General features: G+C 42.1%; 1 protein-coding gene across 1 annotated transcript in view; it reads right to left on the bottom strand.

Annotated features, from left to right (window-relative positions):
• LOC141148149 (uncharacterized) overlaps window positions 1-25,783 on the bottom strand; it is a 258,778-nt gene that overhangs the window by 9,121 nt on the left and 223,874 nt on the right. Inside the window, exons 11-15 of the mRNA XM_073635334.1 lie at window positions 23,705-24,109; window positions 20,653-20,679; window positions 18,674-18,697; window positions 9,958-10,362; window positions 790-903 (exon numbers count right to left, since the gene is read on the bottom strand). Coding sequence (XP_073491435.1) covers window positions 790-903; window positions 9,958-10,362; window positions 18,674-18,697; window positions 20,653-20,679; window positions 23,705-24,109 — 975 coding nt within the window. The remainder of the gene's footprint in view (window positions 1-789; window positions 904-9,957; window positions 10,363-18,673; window positions 18,698-20,652; window positions 20,680-23,704; window positions 24,110-25,783) is intronic.

Below are 25,783 nucleotides of genomic sequence, written 5' to 3' on the forward strand. Positions count from 1 at the left end.
CGCCATCACCCGCTGCCCCACCAAGACAGGGTAAGTGCTGGGCAGATGGCAAGTGGGCAGGGGTCACACTGGGGGCATTCAAGGGAACACTGGCAGCATTTATTGGGCACACTGGCAGCATTTGATGGGCACACTGGCAGCATATGATGGGGCACTCTGGCTGCATTTGATGGGCACACTGGCAGCATATGATGGGCACACTGGCAGCTTTGATGGGCACAGTGGCAGTGTTTGATGGCACAGTGGCAGCGTTTGGCACAGTGGCAGTGTTTGATGGGCACAGTGGCAGCGTTTGGCACAGTGGCTGCAATTGATGGCACAGTGACAGCATTTGAGGGCACAGTGGCAGTGTTTGATGGGCACAAATGCAGCGTTTAGCACAGTGGTTGCATTTGATGGGCACAGTGGCAGCATTTGATGGCACAGTGGCAGCGTTTAATGGGCACAGTGGCAGCGTTTGGCACAGTGGCTGCAATTGATGGCACAGTGACAGCATTTTAGGGCACAGTGGCAGCGTTTGATGGGCACAAATGCAGCGTTTAGCACAGTGGCAGCATTTGATGGCACAGTGGCAGCGTTTAATGGGCACAGTGGCAGTGTTTGGCACAGTGGCTGCAATTGATGGGACAGTGACAAGGTTTGATGGGCACAGTGGCAGCGTTTGATGGCACAGTGGCTGCAATTCATGATTTTTTTTAGCTATTGGTTTGTTAATTGCCACAAAGAAAATGTTGGAATAATATGAAAGCACATCTACTAAGATTCCACTTTGTGAACCTATCACCTTACCTTTAGGCATGGCATAATTCATGGCAGTGGTGTAATTTATTAATGGACTGCAATAACATCCTAATACTCCATTAACAATGCTGCTCTTTTCATCAGGAAAGCATTGATTGGGATCTAGGTAAAAACAAAATTTCAAATTGCTAAATATTTTGTCTTTCTGAATCTAAAATATCAGTATTCTCACTTTATTAGTATTTACCTTCACAGTAGTCATTATGACTATCATACAACTCATTGCATTAGTAGTAAAAAAAAATAAAAAAAACAACCCTCTTCTGAACTTATTTCAAATGACAAATTGGAGGAGATTCACTAAAACTGGAGCCATATGGAAAGGGTACCCCCAATATACACAAGGGGGATTTTTAAGGCAACTAGTATACAAAATGTAATTAATAAATTTTATTTAAACAATGTTTAAAAATTGGTGCATACATCACCATGTACCAACATAATAAAATTATATGACAGAATTGAATAGGATAGAAGTGGTCTCCTGGTGCTGTGGCCAATGCATTTCAGGACCTTTGAAGAGTCTTTTCTTCAGAAGAATACCAACTTTTTCCCAAACTCACTTCCTACGATGCTCCCATTTTTGTCTCTAGCCATTGATTCTTAATGTGTGTTGTGTTTTATTATAGAGTGTTGCAATTTGTTAATCACCTTATGGAATTCCCCTGAAGAAAGGACTCTTCACAGGTCCTGAAATGCGTTGGACACAGCAAAGGAGACCACTTCTATCCTATTCAATTCCGTCATATCATTTTATTATGTTGGTACATGGTGATGTATGCACCAATTTTTGAACATTGTGTAAATAAAATTTCTTAATTACATTTTGTATACTAGTTGCCTTAAAAGTCCCCTTGTGTATATTGGGGTGTACTCTTTCTATATGGCTCCTAATAATCTGGGATGTTGGCAACAGTCTCGGCCTATATGGGTGGGTTATTATTAATCCACTAAAACTGGAGAGTGCAAAATCAGGTGCAGCTGTGTATAGAAACCAATCAGCTTCCAGGTTTTATTGTCAAAGCTTAATTGAACAATTAGTGCATGAAGCTTGGGTAAGCTTCATGCACTGTGCCCTGGGCCCACACAGTTGTGTGACAATACTGAATTAATATTCACTATTGTCTTCCTGATTCTCCTCCTGGCCGAACAGGAAGTGGGTCCTGAGACCCGATTGGCCGGGAGTCCTAAGACTTCCTGGCCAATCGGGTCTCAGGGCCGACTTCCTGATTGGCCAGGAGGAGAATCAGGAAGACAATAGTGAATATTAATTCACTATTGTCACACAACTGGGTGGGCTCAGGGCACAGTGCATGAAGCTTACCCAAGAATGAAGCCCTAAAGCGACACGCTGTCAACATCTTTGCGGACTCCGACTGTGTGACTGGTGAGAGCAGCATTGACGTCACTGCCACGCATGAGCACAGAAGCTGCATTTTACGGCACAGGATTCTGAAAGAACGGCACGGGTATGCCGTTCCTTCAGAGCGCATGCACAGTTGATGTCACCAGCTGCATGTAAATACCTCCTAATTGGTGCACGTTTAGTAGATATTTATAGTTTACTCTCGCTTTAACACTGGGTGTGTATGGAGGACACTATTACTACTATGTTGGTACTTAGTTGTTTTGCATATAATTTCATATAAATTGCATTTATATATTTTTTTATAATTTTGACTTGTATTGCATGTTATTTTACATTTATAATTTTGAGATTGGTAGCACCACCTATGTTTTTAATCTCCGAATGATAAGGACCGATGTATAACAGTATGTGTGAAGAAGAAGGGTGATATAAGGCTGAGGGGCCCAATGGGAGGGTAAAAGGGAGAAGGGGTAGTAAGAGAAGATATCTGAGAATAGGTGGGTTGGGTTAAAGAAGGATGTTGTAAGGATCGGAAGATAAAGGAGAAGTGGGGCAACAGGAGGAGGGTGGAGCAAGGACTGCTATTTCTGAGCATCGATAATCTAAGGTATATTGGTCTGGTGACACTTAGAAAGTGCAGGGGAGGTGATATCAGGAAATGATGTCAGGACTACACTTCTGCAATAGTAAGGAAATAACATAGCGTACATTCCACCCGCCACTCTAGGATACTGCAGGTACACTTTTGAGGTAAGGGGGGGATGTCTAAGAGAAACATCAAAATCGAGATGAGGAGGAAATAAATAAGGGAGAGGTTAGTTATACCCCTGAGCGATCGATCAACTATAGCCCCCGTTAGAATGGGTACATTTAAATGAGGGTCATATTGCTGTTGCTGTCCTTCATACTGCACCCTGAGGTCTCCTATCCGCAGCTTATGATTCCTAATGCTAGCATATGTTCAGCAATTTGAGATCTTTAATATGCATGAATATGATCTTTCTGTATATATGGGCCAATCTAATAACAAATGTCCCTCTGGGTGCATGCGTTGTGCACATGTGTGTATGTACGGATGGTTCAGTGTGTATACATGTGTATGTATATGGTCATCTTTAAACATTTAGCTAAGGTCAGCCTTTTACAAGACCACCCACTTTTTGGGGGAGGGGCATTAGAGTGAATCTGGGATATGTTTCCTAGATGAAGACATGTATAAGTAGCTGCAAGAGAGTGACACTGTTAGGCTCTGAAGAAGAAGGTATCCCTTTGAAACGCGTCAGTCAGCAGCGGTCCGCACGTCCTTCCTTCAGGACTTGGAGACTGCTATCAGTAGACAGACTGTCACAAGTCAAAGACTGTTATAAGCGTGATTTTCTTTCTACCTTTGTGAGTAGTTTTTAATTATTTTTTTTGAATAAATGTATCAAAGGATAATGCACAAGGCTGGTGCGCCCTCTCTTTTCTGTTTTTCCGTGATATCAGGTATATTGATTGGAGTTAGGGACATTTGACAGAAGAATGAGTGTAGAGGTTCTCCATCTCACAGGTATCAGGATCAGAAAAAAATATATAGCAGAATGACGGCCGGGCAGTGGTTCAGTTATCCTGACTGGGTGTCATATGACGTCCTTCAGGATAACAGCTGCCGCAGCCCTGTGGGGGCGTGCATCGCGGTGATCGGTAGTGCGGTGTGTCAGTCTGACACACCGCTACACCGATCTTGGTAAAGAGCCTCCGGCGGAGGCTCTTCACCACGTGATCAGGCATGTGCAATCACGGCTGATCACGATGTCAACAGGACGTTGATCGGCTTTTCCTCACTCACGTCTGACAGACGCAAGTAGAGGAGAGCTGATCGGGGGGACCGTTTATCAGCGCAGCCCCCCTCAGATGCCCACACTAGACCACCAGGGAAGCCACCAGGACCACCAGGGAAGGGGGCAACATGTGGATGGCCAGGTATGTACCCCATGGCCATCCACATGTACAAATTATGCCCAAGCTGTGCCAATCAGTGCCCACAAATGGGCACTGACTGGCACCATTATATATCAGTGATGTCCAGTAATGCCACCTATCAGTGTAATCAGTGCCACCAATCAGTGTTATCAGTGCCACCCATCAGTGTTATCAGTGCCACCCATCAGTGTCCATCGGTGCCACCTATCAGTGCCCATCCATGCCCATCAGTGCCCACCTATGAGTGCCCATCCAGGCCACCTATCAGTGCCACCCATAAGTACCCATCAGTGCCACCCATAAGTACCCATCAGTGCAGCCTCCTATGAGTGCCCATCAGTGCCACCTATGAGTGCCCATCAGTGCTGCATACCAGTGCCACCTATCAGTGCCCATCAGTGCCACCTATCAGTGCCCATCAGTGCCACCTATCAGTGCCCATCATCAGTGCCTGTCAGTGCCACCTCATCAGTGCCACCTCATTGGTGCCACCTCATCGGTGCCCATCGGTGCCGCCTTATCAGTGCTTGTCAGTGCAGCCATATCAGTGCCCATCATTGAAGAAGAAAACATACTTATTTACAAAAAATTTTAACACAAACAAAGAAAAACTTGTTTTTTTTTTTAATTTTTGGTCTTTTTTTATTTGTTGCGCAAAAAATAAAAACCGAGGAGGTGATCAAATATCACCAAAACAAAGCTCTATTTGTGGGAACAAAATGATAAAAAATTTGTTTAGTTACAGTGTTGTATGACCGCGCAATTGTCATTCAAATTGCAACAGTGCTGAAAGATGAAAATTGGCCTAGGCAGGAAGGTGTCTAAGTGCCTGGTATTGAAGTGGTTAAGGTTGTAGGGTTAAGAATTCTTACATAGTAGGTGAGGTTGAAAAAAGACTCATAAAGTCCAACCTATGTGGGTGATTATATGTCAGTATTACATTGTATATCCCTGTATGTTGTGGTCGTGCAGGTGATTATCTAATAGCTTTTTGAAATTATCAATGCTCCCCGCTGAAACAACCGCCTGTGGAAGGGAATTCCACATCCTAACCGTTCTTACAGTAAAGAATCCTCTATGCAGTTTAAGGTTGAACTTCTTTTCTTCTAATTTTAGTGAATAGCCGTGTGTCTTATCAAATTCCCTCAGGCGGAAAAGTTTTATCCCTATTGTGGGGTAACCAGTCCGGTATTTCTATATTGAAATCATATCCTCTCTCAAGCGTCTCTTCTCCAGAAGAGAAGAACTGTTTACCCCATCCTCCAGGTTGTTTATGAATAAATTAAATAGGATTGGTCCCAGGACAGAACCCTGGGGGACCCCACTTTCCACCTCTGCCCATTCTTGAAAGTGGTACCAACAGGCCCAGGTTCGTGTGAATTTGTTAGGGTTGTCTTTTGCCATATCAGTTCCTCCATGTCTATCATTTGCGCATGTAACAGTACCAGTCTGTGAGTGTTGGTGGTGTGGAGGTCCTCCATTTTGTGAGGATGCAACGTCTTACGGCATTTACAAGGTGTTGGGCTAAAGACTTATGGTATTTAGCTTTTGGAAGGAACGAGTGGTGCAGTAGATATTGTGCAGGGGTGAAGTCAAGTGTGTATGCAGTCATTTTTCTAATTGTTTCATGAACTTACTTTTAAAATGGTTGCCATTTGGAGTAGGACCATCAATTGTTTAGCAACGATCCAGAATCTAAACCGCATCTCCGGCATAGATGAAAGTTTTTAGGTGAGAACTTGTGAAGTTGGGTGGGTGTCTGGTACCATTCTGTTAGTATTTTGTTGCCTGTTTCTTGTGTTGTCACATTAATTGAGCCTTATTGAGTATTTGTCATTACTCTTTCCCAATCCTCATCATTAAGGGAGATTTCTAAGCATTTTTCCTATTTTTGACCTAGTCTACTGTTCCTCATTTTGTAGTTAGAGAAAATAAAGGTGCACATAAATGATATTGTATGGCAATGTGGAGTGCTCCTAGAGGAAAAAGCTTTAAAAGGAGTAAGATTGAGAGTCTGAGCTAATCCGAATATCAAAGCAATTTTCATAGGCTCTATGGTACATAAGCTATCGGCATATGCGGATGACATACATTTTCATGTTACTGACCCCCTTGTCTCTTTGCCGAATCTTATGGAGGAATTAACAGACTATGGCCAGGTATCTAATTTCTGAGTAATTACATGAAATCCAAGATCCTACCGATCACCATATCCCCTACTCTTGCTATTGCTTTGAGGGGTGCTTTCTCCTTCACCTGGGTGACCACCTCAATGAGATATTTAGGTATCTAACTCACTGACTGTGTGAAATCATTGTATACACAAAACTATACCCCCCTCCTTAGAAAAAAATTGTGATACCTGTGATGCTAATTTTTTCCTTTTATGTTTCTCTACTTTATGTTTTGAATGATAAAAATGTAAAATAAAGATTGCTTAAAAAAATAAAAATAAAGGAGTAAGGTCACGAGACCTTTGAAGGCTTTTTTGGCATCCAAAAATGTTTCTTAGATGTACGTAAGTCCAAAAGGAAAGTAGGAGTTGAATGTTTTATCTTGGGTATCTTCATAAGAAAAAAGTTGCCACTATGGAAGAAGTGTTCTGCTCGCACTTGCTTGTGCGACCATACTTCTTTAAAAAAAGTGGGGTGAAAGGCCCAGGGTGAAGTCAAGGTTGTGTCTCAAGAGGTCCTGGCAAAGAAGATAAGCTTAGATTTCTACTTGTAAGGTAATAGCAGTAGAGGGATTGTCCTATTATAGGATGGTCTTTGAGTCTTCTGGGTGTGTGTCTTGCTGGGAGCCTGGGGAGCACTTGGAGTGGGATTGGTGAACCTGCCTCTTTGGGTGTGACCCAGGCTTTAGTTTTTTTTATGTTAGACCCAGCCGGCTATTCTCGACAAGTGGCATGCTAGGTAATAAAGGAAGACTTATACCACCTTTTAGATTAAGTAATATTAGTAAGTTATAACTGGCTTTGGGTTGTTTATTTCCCCATATAAAGTGAGTACAGGCTTTTTTGTATGTTGAGAAGAATGTTTTGGGGAGTTTAATGGGTATCATTTGTAGGATATAAAGAATACGTTGTAGGATATTCATTTCTATTATGGGAGCTTTACCGAACCAAGAAAACAAACCCTTATGCCAATTTTCAAAATTTTGAAGGTCACTTTGTATTTGTTTCAAAATGGGTAAGTAATTCAGATTGAATAGGTTGTTCGGATTTCTAAGAAGCTGTATTCCAAGATATGTAATGGATTACGCCTGCCATGTAAAGGTGTATTTAGATTTACATTCTGAGTTCTGACACAATGGATGCCGGCAATGAGATGTTTAGTGCAAAGGATTTGGAGAAGTTATGTATTATATTTCTATTATATTATTATTATATTATTATTATTATATTATAGACTCCACGGGGAGTCTCCCTGCCTCTATAATCTGACAGAAGTATTAACACACTATTAACCACTTCAATACCAGGCACTTAGACACCTTCCTGCCCAGGCCAATTTTCAGCTTTCAGCACTGTCGCACTTTGAATGACAATTGCACGGTCATACAACACTGTACTCGAACAAATTTTTTATCAATTTGTTCCCACAAATAGAGCTTTCCTTTGGTGATATTTGATCACCTCTGCGATTTTTATTTTTTGCGCAGCAAATAAAAAAACACTGAAAATTTCTTTGTTTCTGTTAAAATTTTTTGTAAATAAGTACGTTTTCTTCTTCAATGACGGGCACTGATATGGCTGCACTGATGGTCACCGATGAGGTGGCACCAATGAGGTGGTACTGATGATGGACACTGATAGGCGGCACTGATGGACACTGATAGGTGGCACTGATGGGCACTGATAGGTGACACTGGTATGCAGCACTGATGGACACTAATAGGTGGCACTGATGGGCACTCATAGGGGGCAATGATGGGTACTCATAGGCAGCACTGATGGGTACTTATGAGTGGCACTGATGGGTACTTATGGGTGGCACTGAAGGTTGGCACGGATGGGCACTGATGGGCACGGATGGGCACTGAAAGATGGCACTGCTGGACACTGATGGGTGGCACTGATGACACTGATGGGTGGCATTGCTGAGCATCACTGATTTTATTTTGGTACATGATGGTGCCAGTCAGTGTCCATTTGTGGGCACTGACTGGCACAGATTGGGCATCATTTGCACATGTGGATGGCCATGGGGTACATACCTGGCCATCCACATGTTGCCCACTTCCCTGGTGGTCCTGGGGGCTTCCCTGGTGGTCCAGTGTGGTCATCTGAGGGGGGGCTGCACTGATAAACAATCAGCTCAGACCCCCCCTGTCAGGAGAGCCGCCGATCGGTTCTCCTCTACTCGCGTCTGTCAGATCAGCGGCTTTTCCTAATGACATCGTGATCAGCCGTGATTGGAAATGGCTGATCACGTGGTAAAGAGCCTCTGCCGGAGGCTCTTTACCAAGATCGGTGGAGCGGTGTGTCAGACTGACACACCGCTTCACCGATCGCCATGATGCGTGCCCCTACGGGCATGCGGCGGCATGTTATCCTGAAGGACGTCATATGACGCCCAGTCAGGATAACAGAACCACTTCCCGGACGTCAATCTGCTATTGACCGGGCGGGAAGTGGTTAAGGTGAGGGGACTGAGAGCCCAGTGGTGATCGGGAAGAGGTGGTTTAGAAGTTTATGAAGATTTGTGGATTTGAATCTCACATTATACGCTTTTGATGAACTGTCACTTTTTTAAGAACTGATTCTGTAATAACACTGGATGTGTATACAGGACACTATTACTACTATGTTGGCACTTAGTTATTTTATGTGTTATTTCATATTTATAATTTTGAGATTGGTAGCGCAGCACACATTAACTATATTTATATTTAATTTATGAATTGTGTGCATGCAGCAACCCACAGATTATTATTTGATTAATTCATTAAGTTAATTCTTAGAATTTGAGATTTATTAATTGGTAGTGCAGGAGTTATTCACCAATACAAATACAAAACACTGACGTGAAGTGTAATTGCAGAGGAGGACCTGAATACCCTCCAAGCAGCCAGCATCAGGTGGCGACTGATTAATTTGATCTGCTGGCTGTTGTGTGGCACCTGCTGGTTGACAGACAAACAGCAACCTTCTGCTGTGGGAAGCACAGCGCCACCAGCAGGGGATCCAGGTCCTGACAATGGGTGTTATAAATAAATCATCTTCCCAGGGTATCAAATACTCTAGGTATGCCACTTTCACTTTTACTTTATTTAAAACGTTCTACAACTCATGCCCTGTACACACGTTCGGAATTTCCATCAGAAAAAACTTGGATGGTTTTTCCGACAGAATTCCGCTCAAGCTTGCCTTGCATACACACGGTCACACAAAAGTTCTCTGAACTTTCGACCGTCAAGAACGCGGTGACGTACAACACTACGACGAGCCAAGAAAATGAAGTTCAATGCTTCCGAGCATACGTCAAATTGTTTCCGAGCATGCATCGTTTTTTGCGCGTCGAAATTGCATACAGACGAACCGAATTTCAGATAGGAACTTTTTCCGATGGGAAAATAGAGAACCTGCTCTCAGTCTTTTGCTGGCTGGAATTCCGCCAGCAAAAGTAGGATAGAGCATACACACGGTTGGAATTTCTGACCAAAATCTCACATCCGAATTTCGCTGGCGGAATTTCCGATCGTGTGTACGGGGCATTATTAATTACGCTAATATATCAAGAGTTGTAGTTGAGTTGACTTTAAACCTTAATAGGTATAATGACTATTTTTTTTTTCAAACGAGGAAAAGGAAATGAGTCACTTACCTGTACAATAGGTCAATGAGCAAGCTGATCCTGGAGTTCTGATTAATTTGTACACATAGTATCCCAGGGGACAAGCTTTAACCTGGATGGTTGATGTCCATTGGCAGCAGTTTCCAAGCCAGTTAGCACAAGCTGTGCGATTTACAATGCCGTCTGTAATAACCGGATGTGTTCCATTCATCCACACTGGAGCGTGTGTATTACAACTATATACTGGTACACAGTATTCTGGTATACGAACACCTCCACTACTATTAAACTGATACCATCCGTTCATGGAACTATCACATTTTGCAGTTTGGTATAGTGTGTTGTTTGCACTTCTCCAGGGCTCATTGAGCACAGTGCGGTTTACACAAGGATCATAGCAGGAATAGGAGCCAAGGGAAATGGTACACACCAATCCTAAGTCACAAAAAAACAAATAAAAATCAATAAACAGATAGGAACCAATACCATCCATCCTAATACCTGCCCCTGTCTCTGACTTCACAAATGCTGCTTCCCTGTCTATCTGATTACTGGCTTCCAATTATCAAAATACAAACTTCTAACTACAACCTGCAATGTCGGCTTCAATCTGACTCCTCAATACTTTCTCCTGCTAATTTCCACATAGCAGTGTATAGTGAGGTCCAACACATCTGCATTCTGTAGTCTGCTCTTCATGAACCCCGAAGCTCTGAGAGTTTCCAGTTAAGGAGTTGTCATTCTGATATCTTAAAGAGGTGAGTACAAAAGTGAATTAAATAATGAAAAAATTAAAGTGATGTAAAAGTGTGCCACACTATGGACACAAGAGATCCAATCATACAAAAGTCCAAAGGATGTCAACAGATATGAAGAAGGAGTCCAAAAATTAAAGAGGAAAATCCCACAAATCCAGGCATATCTATCAGACATCACTTGGAAGGAAGTTGGAATAATAGGTAAGCCACCACCAGTAGTCATAAGGAGGCTTACCAGACGTCAATGACTTGGGAAGGCTTATACCGCCCAAGTCGTAAAGGCTTTTAACCAGCTGGCTGGGAAGGTGCACCTGCTTGGACAGCCACAATATACTCCAATAGGGAGCTCAGATCCGGTATTCACAAACCATGCAAAAATAAATAAAATACTCGCATAGCATGATACTGTATGTATAAAAAATGTATTTTTTAAAAAAAGAGAATAAACTCACATGGTAACGATCACCAAAGGCATGTATAGGAACAAAAAAGCGGTATGTACGTAGGTTCACCCAACGCGTTTCTGCTAATAAGCCATCATTGTGGCTGACCAAGCAGGTGCACCTTCCCAGTCAGCTGGTTAAAAGCCTTTATGACTTGGGCGGTATAAGCCTTCCCAAGTCATTGACATCTGGTAAGCCTCCTTATGACTACTGGTGGTGGCTTACCTATTATTCCAACTTCCTTCCAAGTGATGTCTGATAGACATGCCTCTGCATTTGTGGGATTTTCCTCTTTAATTTTTGGACTCCTTCTTCATATCTGTTGACATCCTTTGGACTTTTGTATGATTGGATCTCTTGTGTCCATAGTGTGCACACTTTTACATTACTTTCCATACTTGTTGCTTTGGTCTATAGCTGTGTTGGCTGCTATTTACACTTTTCTACACAGCGCTGTAATTTTCTTTTTCTTATACTAAGGAGTTGTCATTCCCCGGCTGCTGGGACCAGGGAAACAGCTAATCAAGCATGATCTGTGCTTGGTTAGGTACAGTTGATGTCAGGGGAGAAATCGGGGGTCTAATAAATACCTAATGTCTCCATAAAGAACACCTGCCACCTGCCTAAGGATATCACTTTGGAGGTTTGGTAATCCTCTTGTGATAAGCAAGAAAGTTAAATAAAAAATAAAATAATACAATTTATTTAAAAAGTGGAATCAAATAGAATTAAAAAAAAGAAAGCCTGTTTCACTTCAGCTTGTAAAAGAGCAATGTGAGCAGCAAGCTTTGACAAAGCATTTTCAGAGCTTTCAGAACCTAGCGTTTAAAGTACCATTCAGCTCTAGTTTGCTAATGTTAAAAACAGATCCTAATGAGAGTGTTGATTGCCACTTTAAGCAAGCTGCTAGCAGGCTTCAGCACTTCTTGAAGCTTGGTAAAAGCCTGCTGAAGCCTGCTAACAGCTTGCTTAAATTGGCAATCAACACTTCCATTAGGATAAGATATTTTTATCATTTTTTATTCACACAAATAGAGCTTTTGGTGGTATTTATAGAGGTTGTAAACCTCCCTTTACACATTCTATCGATAGGTAAACCTAGAATAGGGCTTACCTATAACTACTGTAAATATCTCCTAAACGTGTGCCGTTTAGGAGATATGTACAGTATACTGCACCGATGATGTCATCGGTGCATGCGCTCTGAAGAAATGGGCACCATGCCATTTCTTCAGTAACGAGTGCCATGACCGGCAGCTCCCTAATGGGAGTGATGTCAGCGACTCCGGCCAGTCACAGAGGCGGAGTCCACAGCCCCAGAAAGAAGACAGACGTAGATGGATGCAGCGGGGACAGCATGGGCTTAGTTTGCAGGTTAGTGTCACATAATGTGATGCATACTAGCACATTATGTCTTTACTTTGCAGGGGAGGGAGAAGAATTTTTTTTTACTGATAGTTTACTTCCTTAACCACTTCCTGCCCGCCGGCTGTCATACGACGTCCTTGACTTTGTGCGGGGATATCTGAATGATGGGTGCAGCTACAGGCATCATTCAGATATCAACTTTTTTAGCCGGCGATTCCCTACACCATAAGAACGACCATAGCGGCTGTTCCACCCTCCCGCCGCCCTCCGGTGCTTCAACCGACTCACCACTACGATCGAAGCAGGATCTTTTTTTTTTTTATTTCAGGAGGTGTGATGTGGGGTCTTATTGACCCCATATCTCACTGTAAAGAGGACCTGTCATGCCATATTCCTATTACAAGGGATGTTTACATCCCTTGTAATAGGAATAAAAGTGGTCAATTTTTTTTTTTTTTGAAAAAAGCATCAAACTAAAATAAATAAAGTAAAATGAACAATAAAAAAAAAATGTTTAAAGTGCCCCTGTCCCTGTGTGCTCGCATGCAGAAGCGAACGCATACGTAAGTCCCGCCCACATATGAAAACAGTGTTCAAACCACACATGTGAGGTATCGCTGTGAACGTTGGAGCGAGAGCAATAATTTTGGCCCTAGACCTCCTCTGTAACTCAAAACATGTAACCAGTAAAAAATTTTAAAACGTTGCCTATGGGGATTTTTGAGTAGCGAAGTTTGGCGCCATTCCACAAGCACGTGCAATTTTGAAAGGTGACATGTTGGGTATCTATTTACTCAGCATAACTTCATCTTTCACATTATGCAAAAACATTGGGCCAACTTTACTGTTTTGATTCTTTTTTAAGCACAAAACTTTTTTTTTTCCAAAAAAAACGCGTTCAAAAAATTGCTGCACAAATACTGTGCGAGATAAAAAGTTGCAATGACCACCATTATATTCTTTAGGGTCTTTGCTAAAAAAACATATATAATGTTTTGGGGTTCTATGTAATTTTCTAGCAAATAAATGATGATTTTTACATGTAGGAGAGAAATGTCAGAATTGGCCTGGGCACTCCAGAACGCCTGAAGGTGCTCCGTGCATGTTGGGCCTCTGTATGTGGCCACGCTGTGTAAAAGTCTCACACATGTGGTATCGCCATACTCGGGAGTAAAAGCATAATGTGTTTTGGGGTGTAATTTGTGGTATGCATATGCGGTATGTGAGAAATAACCTGCTAATATGAGAATTTTGTGAAGAAAAAAAAGCATAAAAAAAAACTTGATTTGCAAAGAATTGTGGGAAAAAATGACAACTTCAAAAAACTCACCATGCATCTTTCTAAATACCTTGGAATGTCTTATTTCCAAAAAGGGGTCATGTGGGGGGTATTTGTATTTTTCTGGCATGTTAGGGTCTCAAGAAATGAGATAGGCCGTCAGTACTTCAGGTGTGATCAATTTTCAGATATTGGCACGATAGCTTTTGGACTCTATAACTTTCACAAAGACCAAATAATATCCACCGATTTGGGTTATTTTTACCAAAGATATGTAGTGGTATAAATTTTGGCCAAAATATATGAAGAAAAATTACTAATTTGCAAAATTTTATAACAGAAATGAAGAAAAATTCATTTTTTTACAGATTTTTCTGTCTTTTTTCTTTTATAGCTCAAAAACTAAAGAACCCAATGGTGATTAAATACCACCAAAAGAAAGCTCTATTTGTGTGGAAAAAAGGGACAAAATGTTCATATAGATACAGTGTTGCATGACTGAGTAATTGTCATTTAAAATGTGAGAGCACCGAAAGCTGAAAATTGGTCTGGTTATTAAGGGGGTTTGGGTGCCCAGTGGTCAAGTGGTTAACAACCACTGGGTTTTTGTATTCTTTGCTAAATAAACAAAACAAAAAAAAGACCAAAAACGTGGAAAAAACATGTTTTCCATTGTTTCTATTGTAAAATTTAGCAATCTAATAATCTTTCTTTATACATTTAGGTCAAAATGTATTCTGATACATTTTTTGTGTGAAAATAATCCAAATTAGTGTATATTATTTAATCTGTCGGAAAGTTATAGAGTCCATAAACTATGGGATATACAGGAGCATTTCATAAAATTAGAAGATCATCAAAATGTTAATTTATTTCAGTAATTCAATTAAAAAAGTGAAACTCCTATATTATATATAGATGTGTTACACACAGAGTTATATATTTCAGGTATTTCTTTCTTTTAATTTTGATGATTATGGCTTACAGCTAGTGAAAACCCAAAATTCAGTATCTCAGAAAATCAGAATATTACGTAAATCCAATTAAAAATGGGTTTTTAATACAGAAATGTTGGCTCAGTGAAAAGGCCATCCATGTACAGTATGGTATTCACTTAATACTTGGTCCGGGCTCCTTTTGCATGAATTACGGCTAGGGATGAGCCGAACAGCCCCCTGTTCGGTTCACACCAGAACATGCCGACAGGCAAAAAAATTTGTTCGAACACGTGAACACCGTTAAAGTCTATGGGACACGAACATGAATAATGAAAAGTGCTAATTTTAAAGGCTTATATGCAAGTTATTGTCATAAAAAGTGTTTGGGGACCTGGGTCCTGCCCCAGAGGACATGTATCAATGCAAAAAAAAAAAGTTTTAAAAAGGTCTGTTTTTTCGGGAGCAGTGATTTTAATAATGCTTAAAGTCAAACAATAAAAGTGTAATATTCCTTTAAATTTCGTACCTGGGGGGTGTCTATAGTATGCCTGTAAAGGGGCGCATGTTTCCCGTGTTTAGAACAGTCTGACAGCAAAATGACATTTCAAAGGAAAAAAGTCATTTAAAACAATACACATAAAAGCTCATTGATAAAAACAGCATGGGAATTCCCCACAGGGGAACCCCGAACCAAAATTAAAAAAATGACGTGGGGAGTCCCCCTAAATTCCATACCAGGCCCTTCAGGTCTGGTATGGATATTAAGGGGAGCCCAGGCCAAAAAAAAAAAAAATGGCGTGGGGCCCCCCTCAAAATCTATACCAGACCCTTCAGGTCTGGTATGGATTTTAAGGGGAACCCCACGCCAAAATTAAGAAAAAATGGCGTGGGGTCTCCCCAAAAACCCATACCAGACCCTTATCTGAGCACGCAACCTGGCAGGCCACAGGAAAAGAGGGGGGGACGAGAGAGCACCCCCCTCCTGAACTGTACCAGGCCACATGCCCTCAACACTGGGAGGGTGCTTTGGGGTAGCCCATCAAAACACCTTGTGGCCATGTTGATGCGGGCGGGGGGCTTATCGGAATCTGGAAGCCCCCTTTAACAAGGGGACCCCCAGATCCCGGCCCTCCCCCCTGTGTGAAATGGTAAGGGGGTACAAAAGTACCTCCTACCATTTCACAAAAAAAGTGTCAAAAATGTTAAAAATGACAAGAGACAGTTTTTGACAATTCCTTTATTTAAATGCTTCTTCTTTCTTCTATCTTCTGTTATCTATCTTCCTTCCGTTTCTTCCACCATCTTCTTCTGCCTCTTCTGGTTCTTCCTCTGGTGTTCTCGTCCGGCATCTTCCTCCGCGGAGCCGGCGTCTTCTTCCCTTCGTCTTCTGGCCCGCTCCGCATCCAGCATGATCTGATGGGAGGCTCCCGCTGTGTGACGCTTCTCCTCTTCTGATGGTTCTAAAATAACGGGGGGTGGGGCCACCTGGTGACCCAGCCCCCCTCTGACGCAGGGGGACTTCCCTGTGGCATTCCCTGTGATGTCAGAGGGGGCGGACAGGAAAGTTACCGTGCATCAGAGGGGGAGGTCCCCGGGTGGCCCCGCCCTCCATTATTTAAGAACTATCAGAAGAGGAGACGCGTCACAGAGTGGAAGCCCCCCATCATGCTGGATGCGGAGCAGCCCAGAAGACAAAGGGAAGAAGACGCTGGCGCCGCGGAGGAAGATGCCGGATGAGAACACTGGAGGAAGAACCAGAAGAACCAATAGAAGATGAAGATGAAGGAAGAAACCGAAGGAAGATAGAAGAAATAGGATAGAAGAAAGAAGAAGCATTTAAATAAAGGAATTGTCAAAAACTGTCTCTTGTCATTTTTAACATTTTGACACTTTTTTTGTGAAATGGTATGGGTACTTTGTACCCCCTTACCATTTCACACAGGGAGGAGGGCCGGGATCTGGGGGTCCCCTTGTTAAAGGGGGCTTTCAGATTCCGATAAGCCCCCCACCCGCAGACCCCCACAATCACCGGGCAAGGGTTGTGGGGATGAGACCCTTGTCCCCATCAACATGGGGACAAGGTGTTTTGGGGGGCTACCCCAAAGCACCCTCTCAATGTTGTCTAGGGGGGGGGCCCTAGATTCCATACCAAACCCTTCAGGTCTAGTATGAAATCTAGGGGGACCCCCCATGTAATTCTTTTAAAATTTTGGTTGGGGTTCCACTGTGGGGAATTCCCATGACAGTGAACTTTTATGTGTATTGTCGGACCGGCAATTCATTATAGCCGCGAGTAATTTTAAATTAACTTTTTTTCCTTTGAAATGTTATTTTGCTGTCAGACTGTTCTAAACACGGGAAGCATGCGCCCCTTTACAGGCATAGTATTTACACCCCCCAGGTACGAAATTTAAAGGGATATTACACTTTTATTGTTTCACTTTAAGCATTATTAAAATCACTGCTCCTGAAAAAATTGCCATTTTTAAAACTTTTTTTGCATTGATCCATGTCCTCTGGGGCAGGACCCAGGTCCCCAAACACTTTTATGACAATACCATGTATATAAGCCTTTAAAATTAGCACTTTTGATTTCTCCCATAGACTTTTAAAGGGTGTTCCGCGGCTTTCAAATTTGCCGCAAACACCCCAAATTGTTTGCTATTCAGCGAACTGGCGAACAGTAGATGTTCGAGTTGAACATGAGTTCGACTCGAACTCGAAGCTCATCCCTAATTACGGCATCAATACGGCGTGGCATGGAAGCGATCAGGCTGTGGCACTGCTGAGGTGTTATGGAAGCCCAGGTTGCTTTGATAGCGGCCTTCAGCTCAACTGCATTGTTGGGTTTGGTGTCTCTCATCTTCCTCTTGACAATACCCCACAGATTCTCTATGGAGTTTAGGTCAGGTGGGTTTTCTGGCCAATCAAGCATAGTGATACCATGATGGCAGTGTGGGGGGTGCCAAGTCCTGCTGAAAAATTAAATCAACATCTCCATAAAGCTGGTCAGCAGAGGGAAGCATGAAGAGCTCTAGAATTTCCTGCTAGGGGGCTGTGCTGACTTTGGACTTGATAAAACACAGAGGACCAAAACCAGCAGATAATGAAATGATTCATCCACCGAGCTATTATCTTACAACAAGAAGCTGTTGCTACCAGACCCATTTTTCGATACCTTGTTCCCAGTGGGGTTGGATTACTATCCACCTTAAACGCCCCTCCAGTGTGTTGGCATTCCCGGGTGTCAAAATCTAATCAAGACACCATAGGATGCCTACTCTTTTTTCAGTGTCACTCCCTGTGCACTCACTGCTCCACCTTGCCCCTTTCCACTTCTCCAACTTTCCTTTCGCCACCCCCCCTTCTTCCCTCTCCCTTTCTTTCCCCTCCCCCCGTCCTCTCCCCTCCTCCTTCCCCCCTCCCCTTCCCCTCCCTTTTTTCCCCCTTTTTTCTTCCCCCCTTCCCCCCTTCTTCCCCCCTTCTCTTCCCCCCTCTCTCTCCCCCTTTCCCTCTCCCTTTTCTCCCCTCCTCCCCTTCCCTGTCCTCCCTCTCTCCCTTCCTCCCCCCCTGCATTCATTTTCTCTTCCACTCCCTCTCCCCTTTTCCATCCCTCCCCCCTTTTCCCCACTCCCCCTCCGATCCCTGTTCCTATCCTGGTGTTTTTGCACAAGAATGGCTCCCATCACATATTTTTATCAATCTTATTTAGAACATTTATATCCCATTTCAGCCATTACCGCGCCTTTTGCCTTCCATGTCCGCCCGGGGTGAGACACCCGCCTGTGGTGTCTCAATAGCCGTCTCTTGTGCCCTTACGGGGCTTTCATTGGTGAGTTGCACTACTGTTTAACACACTCCATCTACCCAATTCTATTTGACAGTTCTAACTAAGCAATGTAATAACAATTTCTTTTCTATGTAACTATATCGCAAAACTAGTCGAGGATCTGCTCTTACCTGCATCAGCTTGTTCCCACCTACCTGATGGGTTTTAGAAAAAATAATTGTTAATGTGTTATCTTTCACAATTTTGTCACATACTTTACATTGTCTATTTTTTCTTAATAAATGTACAATTTTTAAATATATTTTTAAGCATCCACTTACTGGGTACCGAGATAGTCCATCTTCAATATTGGTGTTACTGAGCAACAGCAATGGAGTAGCCTTAGTTAACCCGCCCCCTTTTTCAACACCAGCAGATGACATGGCTCTCCAAACCATCACTGACTATGAGGCAGGCATGGGGCAAAAAAAAAACATGCAGCAACCAAAAAAAAAACAATAAAGGGTATACAGCACTGTATACAGTACTACATTTTATGTAATGCTGTGTTAAACACTGCCCTACACTAACACACTACACTGATACTACACTATACTTACACTGTACTGACACACTATACTAACACTCTACACTCCGAGTCACCACACACTAACTCGCTAGTAGCAAACTGAGCCCTGCTCTAGCTATCTCCACTACAACAACACACTCCAAAATGGTTCCTTTGGGAAGGAAACTTTTATAGTGTGGGGTGGGACTATGAGCACTGAGCCATGATTGGGCATAGTCATAATGACTTTGTCCAATCATGGCTTTGACAGGGGTCAGGTGCTTTGCTTTAGCCAATCAGGGCCCTAGAATGCACTGCGTGGCTCCCTGCAAATTCGGGTGTTCGCCAAATGGCAAAAGGTCCAAAGGGCCTGGTATTGATTTGATTGTTTTTTTTTAACATGTTTCTATTGCCGGAAATGGTACTGTATTGCCAGCAACTTAAATGTCATTTTTCTTTCTTTCTAGATGTCACTTTTGCTGCAGCAGGTTCTATACATGTGTCTGACGGCCGATCTGTTCTTTGTGTCTGATGATGATCTATTCCTATAATAAAAAGTGTGTTGTGAGCACGCCACGTAAGGTTGCCAACTGTCCGTTGAAACGTTTCAGCCTATAAGATCTTAGCCATAATGGTTATGACTAAGGCCTTATAGGCTGAAATGCATCAATTGACCTAATCTGCATTTGTTCACTGCAGCTATTCAATAAAATGAAGACATTTTAGGAGCAACAAGCGGAGTGCGGATCATTTTTCTACATTACTGCGTCGCTTTAACTGACAATTATGCGGTCGTGCGACGTTGTACCCAAATAAAATTGATGTCCTTTTTTTCCCACAAATAGAGCTTTCTTTTAGCACCATTTGTTTGCGACCAAGAAAAAATTTGAGCACCAGCCGCCACTGGTTTGTAGATGCTATAACTTTCACACAAACCAATCAATATTCACTTATTGGATTTTTTTTTTAAAAAGGCACGTGGAAGAATACATTTTGGGCAACATTTATAGAGAAATTTAAAATTTTTATTGGGTATGTTTTATAGCAGAAAGCAAAAAATATTTTTTTTCACAATTTTCAGTGTTTTCTTGTTTATATAATAGAAAATAAAAACCCACAAATACCTTCACAAGAAAGCCCTATTTGTGTCAAAAAATTATATACGTTTTGTTTGTGTACAGTGTTTTATGACCACGCAATTACCAGGTAAAGTGCCGTATCGGAAAAAATGGCCTGGTTATGAAAGGGGTAAAACTTTCCGTAGCTGAAATGGTTAAAGTGAAATCATTCACACTTATGGATTGCGGTAACATGTGGTAAAACCACAAGACGCAATAACACATGAACATCAGTGAATTGGGTTGTAATGCCTTTCATTCTGAATGCACAAGGCACTATTCCACCGGTTGGAACACATCTGCAATGTGGACCTCCACAGCTCATATTCCTCCCTGTGCTCATATTCCCCTATGGGTGTTGTCACCACATTTGGCTCTTAATAAATGACATCACACCCCATTAAAAAATGAGATGGTAAAGTCACCTATCTGACACATTCCTTAATTTTCCTATAACACAAAATAGTAATAATTAAACACTTACCGATGGTTGTAGAGCTGCTGGTGGTCTCTGGAAAAGGAAAGATGGGATCAGTCATTTCATTATATTGTATTCTATTTCTTTATATTATATTGTATTTTATATTCTTCAGCATTGTTTGATAGGGATCTTTCACACGGACATTGAGAACAGGTGATTTGGTTGCCTTTTTACTGCTTCCCAGCTGCCTGTCAACACCACTCAAGTAAGATATGTTCTAGGAGGGGAATTTTGTGTGGGGGGGATTAGTCCTGGCTAGGGATGGGCTATCTGTTTGATTTGAACATAATTTTGACTCGAACATTGGCTGTTCGCCGCATAGCGAACAATTTGGGGTGTTCGCGGCAAATTCGAAAAGGCGCGGAACACCCTTTAAAAGTCGATGGGAGAAATCTAAAGTGCTAATTTTAAAGGTTAATATGATGCAACGCAGCATTCCCGTTGCATCAGAGGGGAGCGGGGTCACCCGTACACGTCACTGGGAAACACTGGCGTTTCCACTTGTCAGAGGGGGATGGGGTCACATGACGGGTGGCCCCGCCCTCAGTTACATAAGAGCTGTCAAGCTAGAGCTGCATCATTGGCTGGGTGCCTCCGGTGGAGGCAGGATCCTGTGCGTGTTCCTCGCTGGAATCGCTGGAGATCATCCATCGCTGGAGATGGAGAATTGGATTACATCGCTGGAGTAGGAGCATGGATTTATTGGATTACATCGCTGGAATCTCTTTTTTATTTTTTATTTTTAATAAAGGACTTGTCCCAAGCTGTCTCCTTTCTTTTTGTGAAATAGTAGGGATACATTTGTACCCCGTTACCATTTCGCACAGGGAGGGAGGCCGGGATCTGGGGGTCCCCTTGTTAAAGGGGGCTTCCAGATTCCGATAAGCCCCCCACCCGCAGACCCCCACAACCACTGGGTAAGGGTTGTGGGGATGAGGCCCTTGTCCCCATCAACATGGGGACATCCTCCCCATATTGAGGGCATGTGGCCTGGTACGGTTCAGGAGGGGGGGCACTCTCTCGTCCCCCCATCTTTTCCTGTGGGCTGCCAGGTGGCGTGCTCGGATAAGGATCTGGTGTGGATTTTTGGGGGAACCCCACAACATTTTTTTTTAAATTTTGGCGCGGGGTTCCCCTTAAAATCCATACCAGACCTGAAGAGACTGGTATGGATTTTTGGGGGGAACCCCACGCCACTTTTTTTCAAATTGTGGCGCGGAGTTCCCCTTAATATCCATACCAGACCTGAAGGGCCTGGTAATGGAATTTTGGGGGACCCCCACGCATGTTTTTTAAATTTTTTTAATGACTTTCAATGACTATTATGTGTATTGTCGGGACCGACAATTCATTAATAGCCGGAACTAGCGCTAGTACTTTTAAGTGACTTTTTTCCTTTAGAAATGTCATTTTGCTCTCGGACTGTTATAAACACGGGAAACATGCGCCACTTTACAGGCATGCTATAGACACCCCACAGATAGGAAATTTAAAGGAATATTTCACTTTTATTGTTTCACTTTAAACATTATTAAAATCACTGCTCCCAAAAAAAACGGCCATTTTTAAAACTTTTTTTGCATTGATCCATGTCCCCTGAGGCAGGACCCGGGTCCCCAAACACTTTTTATGACAATAACTTGCATATTAACCCTTAAAATTAGCACTTTTGATTTGTCATGTTCGTGTCCTATAGACTTTAACGGTGTTCACGTGTGCGAACAAATTTTTTGCCTGTTTGCATGTTCTGGATGCGACCCGAACCAGGGGGTGTTCACACCATCCCTAGTCCTGGCACTGCATTTTACACTAAAATTAAATGTTATGTTATCATGTTATGATGTCATCTTCCCGAAGCGAAAGTTGACAAAAGCCCAAAACACTTACCGGGTCTGGGAGAGCTTTTGGTGATCTCCACAAAAAAAAAGAACAAATCATGAAATACGTACAGTGAAGATCCCACTTGTAAAAGATTGTTATTTTACAGATACAGAACATGAACTCCTCTCCACAGATTACAAAAATTGAGCTGGGAGGGGGCGGGGTGGAAAAGATTTGTGCTAGGAGATGGATTTCAGACAGGGGGGCAGATTTGTCTTGGGAGGAGGGGGATTGCATGCTGATTAGTGCTCAATTCTTTTTAAGGACAATTTTTGCTGACACATGATGGATGGATGGGAACTGAGTCCTATAGACAAAATGGGCCATCTGGGGAGCAACCTAATCTATTTTTGACCTAGACCTTTTGAAGCCAGCCTGAGAAAACCAGAGATGGTGGTCCTCCTTTATCCCTGGTTACACTAATTGAGAATCTTCTCTCCCAATGAGGATATTTTCTCATCCAATACTTTTCTAAGAGACTGTCTACATATATGCAGTTCATGTAAATTAACGCAGTGACGTACAACACTACGACGAGCCGAGAAAATGAAGTTCAATGCTTCCGAGCATGTGTCGAATTGTTTCTGAGCATGGGTCGTTTTTTGCACGTCAAAATCGGTTACAGACAAACCGAATTTCAGATAGGAACTTTTTCCGATGGGAAAATAGAGAACCTGCTCTCAATCTTTTGCTGGCTGGAATTCTGCCAGCAAAAATACGATGGAGCATACACATGGTTGGAATTTCTGACCAAAAGTTCACATCCGAATTTTGCTGGCGGAATTTCCGATCGTGTGTACGGGGCATTATTAATTACGCTAATATATCAAGAGTTGTAGATTTATTAACTTTTAGCGGGGGGGTTTTCTATGGCTTAAAATAATTCAAGGGCTCCTCTGTGGTAAACAGGTTGAGAAGTGCCACTCTAAACTTTCCAGAAATAAAAGCCTGACAGAACTCTTCCGGGATCTACCCAAAAAGAGGTAAAATGCTGGGCATTAAGTGCAGTGATTTGTCTACATTTAGTTACACTAAAGCCAACAAAAACACTGAAAACTCAGGTAATCTTGATTTGATACCTCCAGATATTCTGCAACCTGGAGGACTTTAAACCTTAATAGGTATAATGACTATTTTTTTTTTTTAAACAAGGAAAAGGAAATGAGTCACTTACCTGTACAATAGGTCAAGTAGCAACCTGATGCTGGAGTTCCGATTAATTTGTACACATAGTATCCCAGGGGACAAGCTTTAACTTGGATGGTTGATGTCCATTGGCAGCAGTCTCCACCCCAGTTAGCACAAGCCGTGCGATTAACAATGCCGTCTGTAATAACCGGATGTGCTCCATTCATCCACACTGGAGCGTACGTATTACATCTATATATGGGTACACAGTATTCTGGTATACGAACACCTCCACTACTATTAAACTGATACCATCCGTTCATGGAACTATCACAGTTCAGGATGGAGGATTGTGTGTAGTTTACGCTTCTCCAGGGCTCATTGAGCACAGTGCGGGTCACACAAGGATCATAGCAGGAATAGGAGCCAAGGGAAATGGTACACACCAATCCTAAGTCACAAAAAAAACAAATACAAATCAATAAACAGACTGGAACCAATACCATTCATCCTAATACCTGCCCCTGTCTCTGACTTCACAAATTCTGCTTCCCTGTCTATCTGATTACTGGCTTCCAATTATCAAAATACAAACTTCTAACTACAACCTGCAATGTCGGCTTCAATTTTTTTAAAATGTGGAATCAAATAAAATTAAAAAAAAGAAAGCCTGTTTCACTTCAGCTTGTAAAAGAGCAATGTGAGCAGCAAGCTTTGACAAAGCATTTTCAGAGCTTTCAGAAAGATTTTTTGAAGTGTTTAAAGTACCATTCAGCTCCAGTTTGCTAATGTTGAAAACAGATCCTAATGGCAGTGTTGATTGCCACTTTAAGCAAGCTGCTAGCAGGCTTCAGCACTTCTTGAAGCTTGGTAAAAGCCTGCTGAAGCTTGCTAACAGCTTGCTTAAATTGACAATCAACACTCCCATTAGGATAAGATATTTTTATCTTTTTTTTCACACAAATAGAGCTTTTTTTGGTGGTATTTAAAGAGGTTGTAAACCTCCCTTTACACATTCTACCTATATGTAAGCCTAGAATAAGGTTTACCTATAACTACTGTAAATATATCCTAAACGTGTGCCGTTTAGGAGATATTTACAGTATACTGCGCCGATGATGTCATCGGTGCATGCGCTCTGAAGAAACGGGCACCGTGCCATTTTTTCAGTAGCGAGTGCCATGACCGTCGGCTCCCGCACGGGAGTGATGTCAGCGACTCCGGCCAGTCACAGAGGCGGAATCCGTGGCCCCAGAAAGAAGACAGACGAAGATGGATGCAACGGGGACAGCATGGGCTTCGTTTGCAGGTTAGTGTCACATAATGTGATGCATACTAGCACATTATGTATTTACTTTGCAGGGGAGGGAGAAGAAACATTTTTTATCGGGGGTTTACTTCCTCTTTAACCACCACTGGGTTTTTGTATTCTTTGCTAAATATACAAAACAAAAAAAAAGACCATAAACATGGAAAAAAAACATGTTTTTCATTGTTTCTATTGCAAAATTTAGCAATCTAATAATCTTTCTTCATACATTTAGATCAAAATGTATTCTGCTACATTTTTTTTGTGAAAATAATCCAAATTAGTGTATATTATTTAATCTGTAGGAAAGTTATAGAGTCCATAAACTATGGGATATACAGGAGCATTTCATAAAATTAGAAGATCATTAAAATGTTCATTTATTTCAGTAATTCAATTCAAAAAGTGAAACTCCTATATTATATATAGATGTGTTACACACAGACTTATATATTTCAAGTATTTCTTTCTTTTAATTTTGATGATTATGGCTTATAGCTAGTGAAAACCCAAAATTCAGTATCTCAGAAAATCAGAATATTACGTAAGACCAATTAAAAAAAGGGTTTTTAATTAAGAAATGTTGGCTCAGTGAGAAGCCTGTCCATGTACAGTATAGTATTCACTCAATACTTGGTTGGGGCTCCTTTTGCATCAATACGGCGTGGCATGGAAGCGATAAGCCTGTGGCACTGCTGAGGTATTATAGAAGCCCAGGTTGCTTTGATAGTGTCCTTCAGCTCATCTGCATTGTTGGGTCTGGTGTCTCTCATCTTCCTCTTGACAATACCCCACAGATTCTCTATAGGGTTTAGG

Source organism: Aquarana catesbeiana, linkage group LG06, assembly GCF_042186555.1.
Source record: "Aquarana catesbeiana isolate 2022-GZ linkage group LG06, ASM4218655v1, whole genome shotgun sequence".
Classification (NCBI taxonomy): Eukaryota; Metazoa; Chordata; class Amphibia; order Anura; family Ranidae; genus Aquarana; species Aquarana catesbeiana.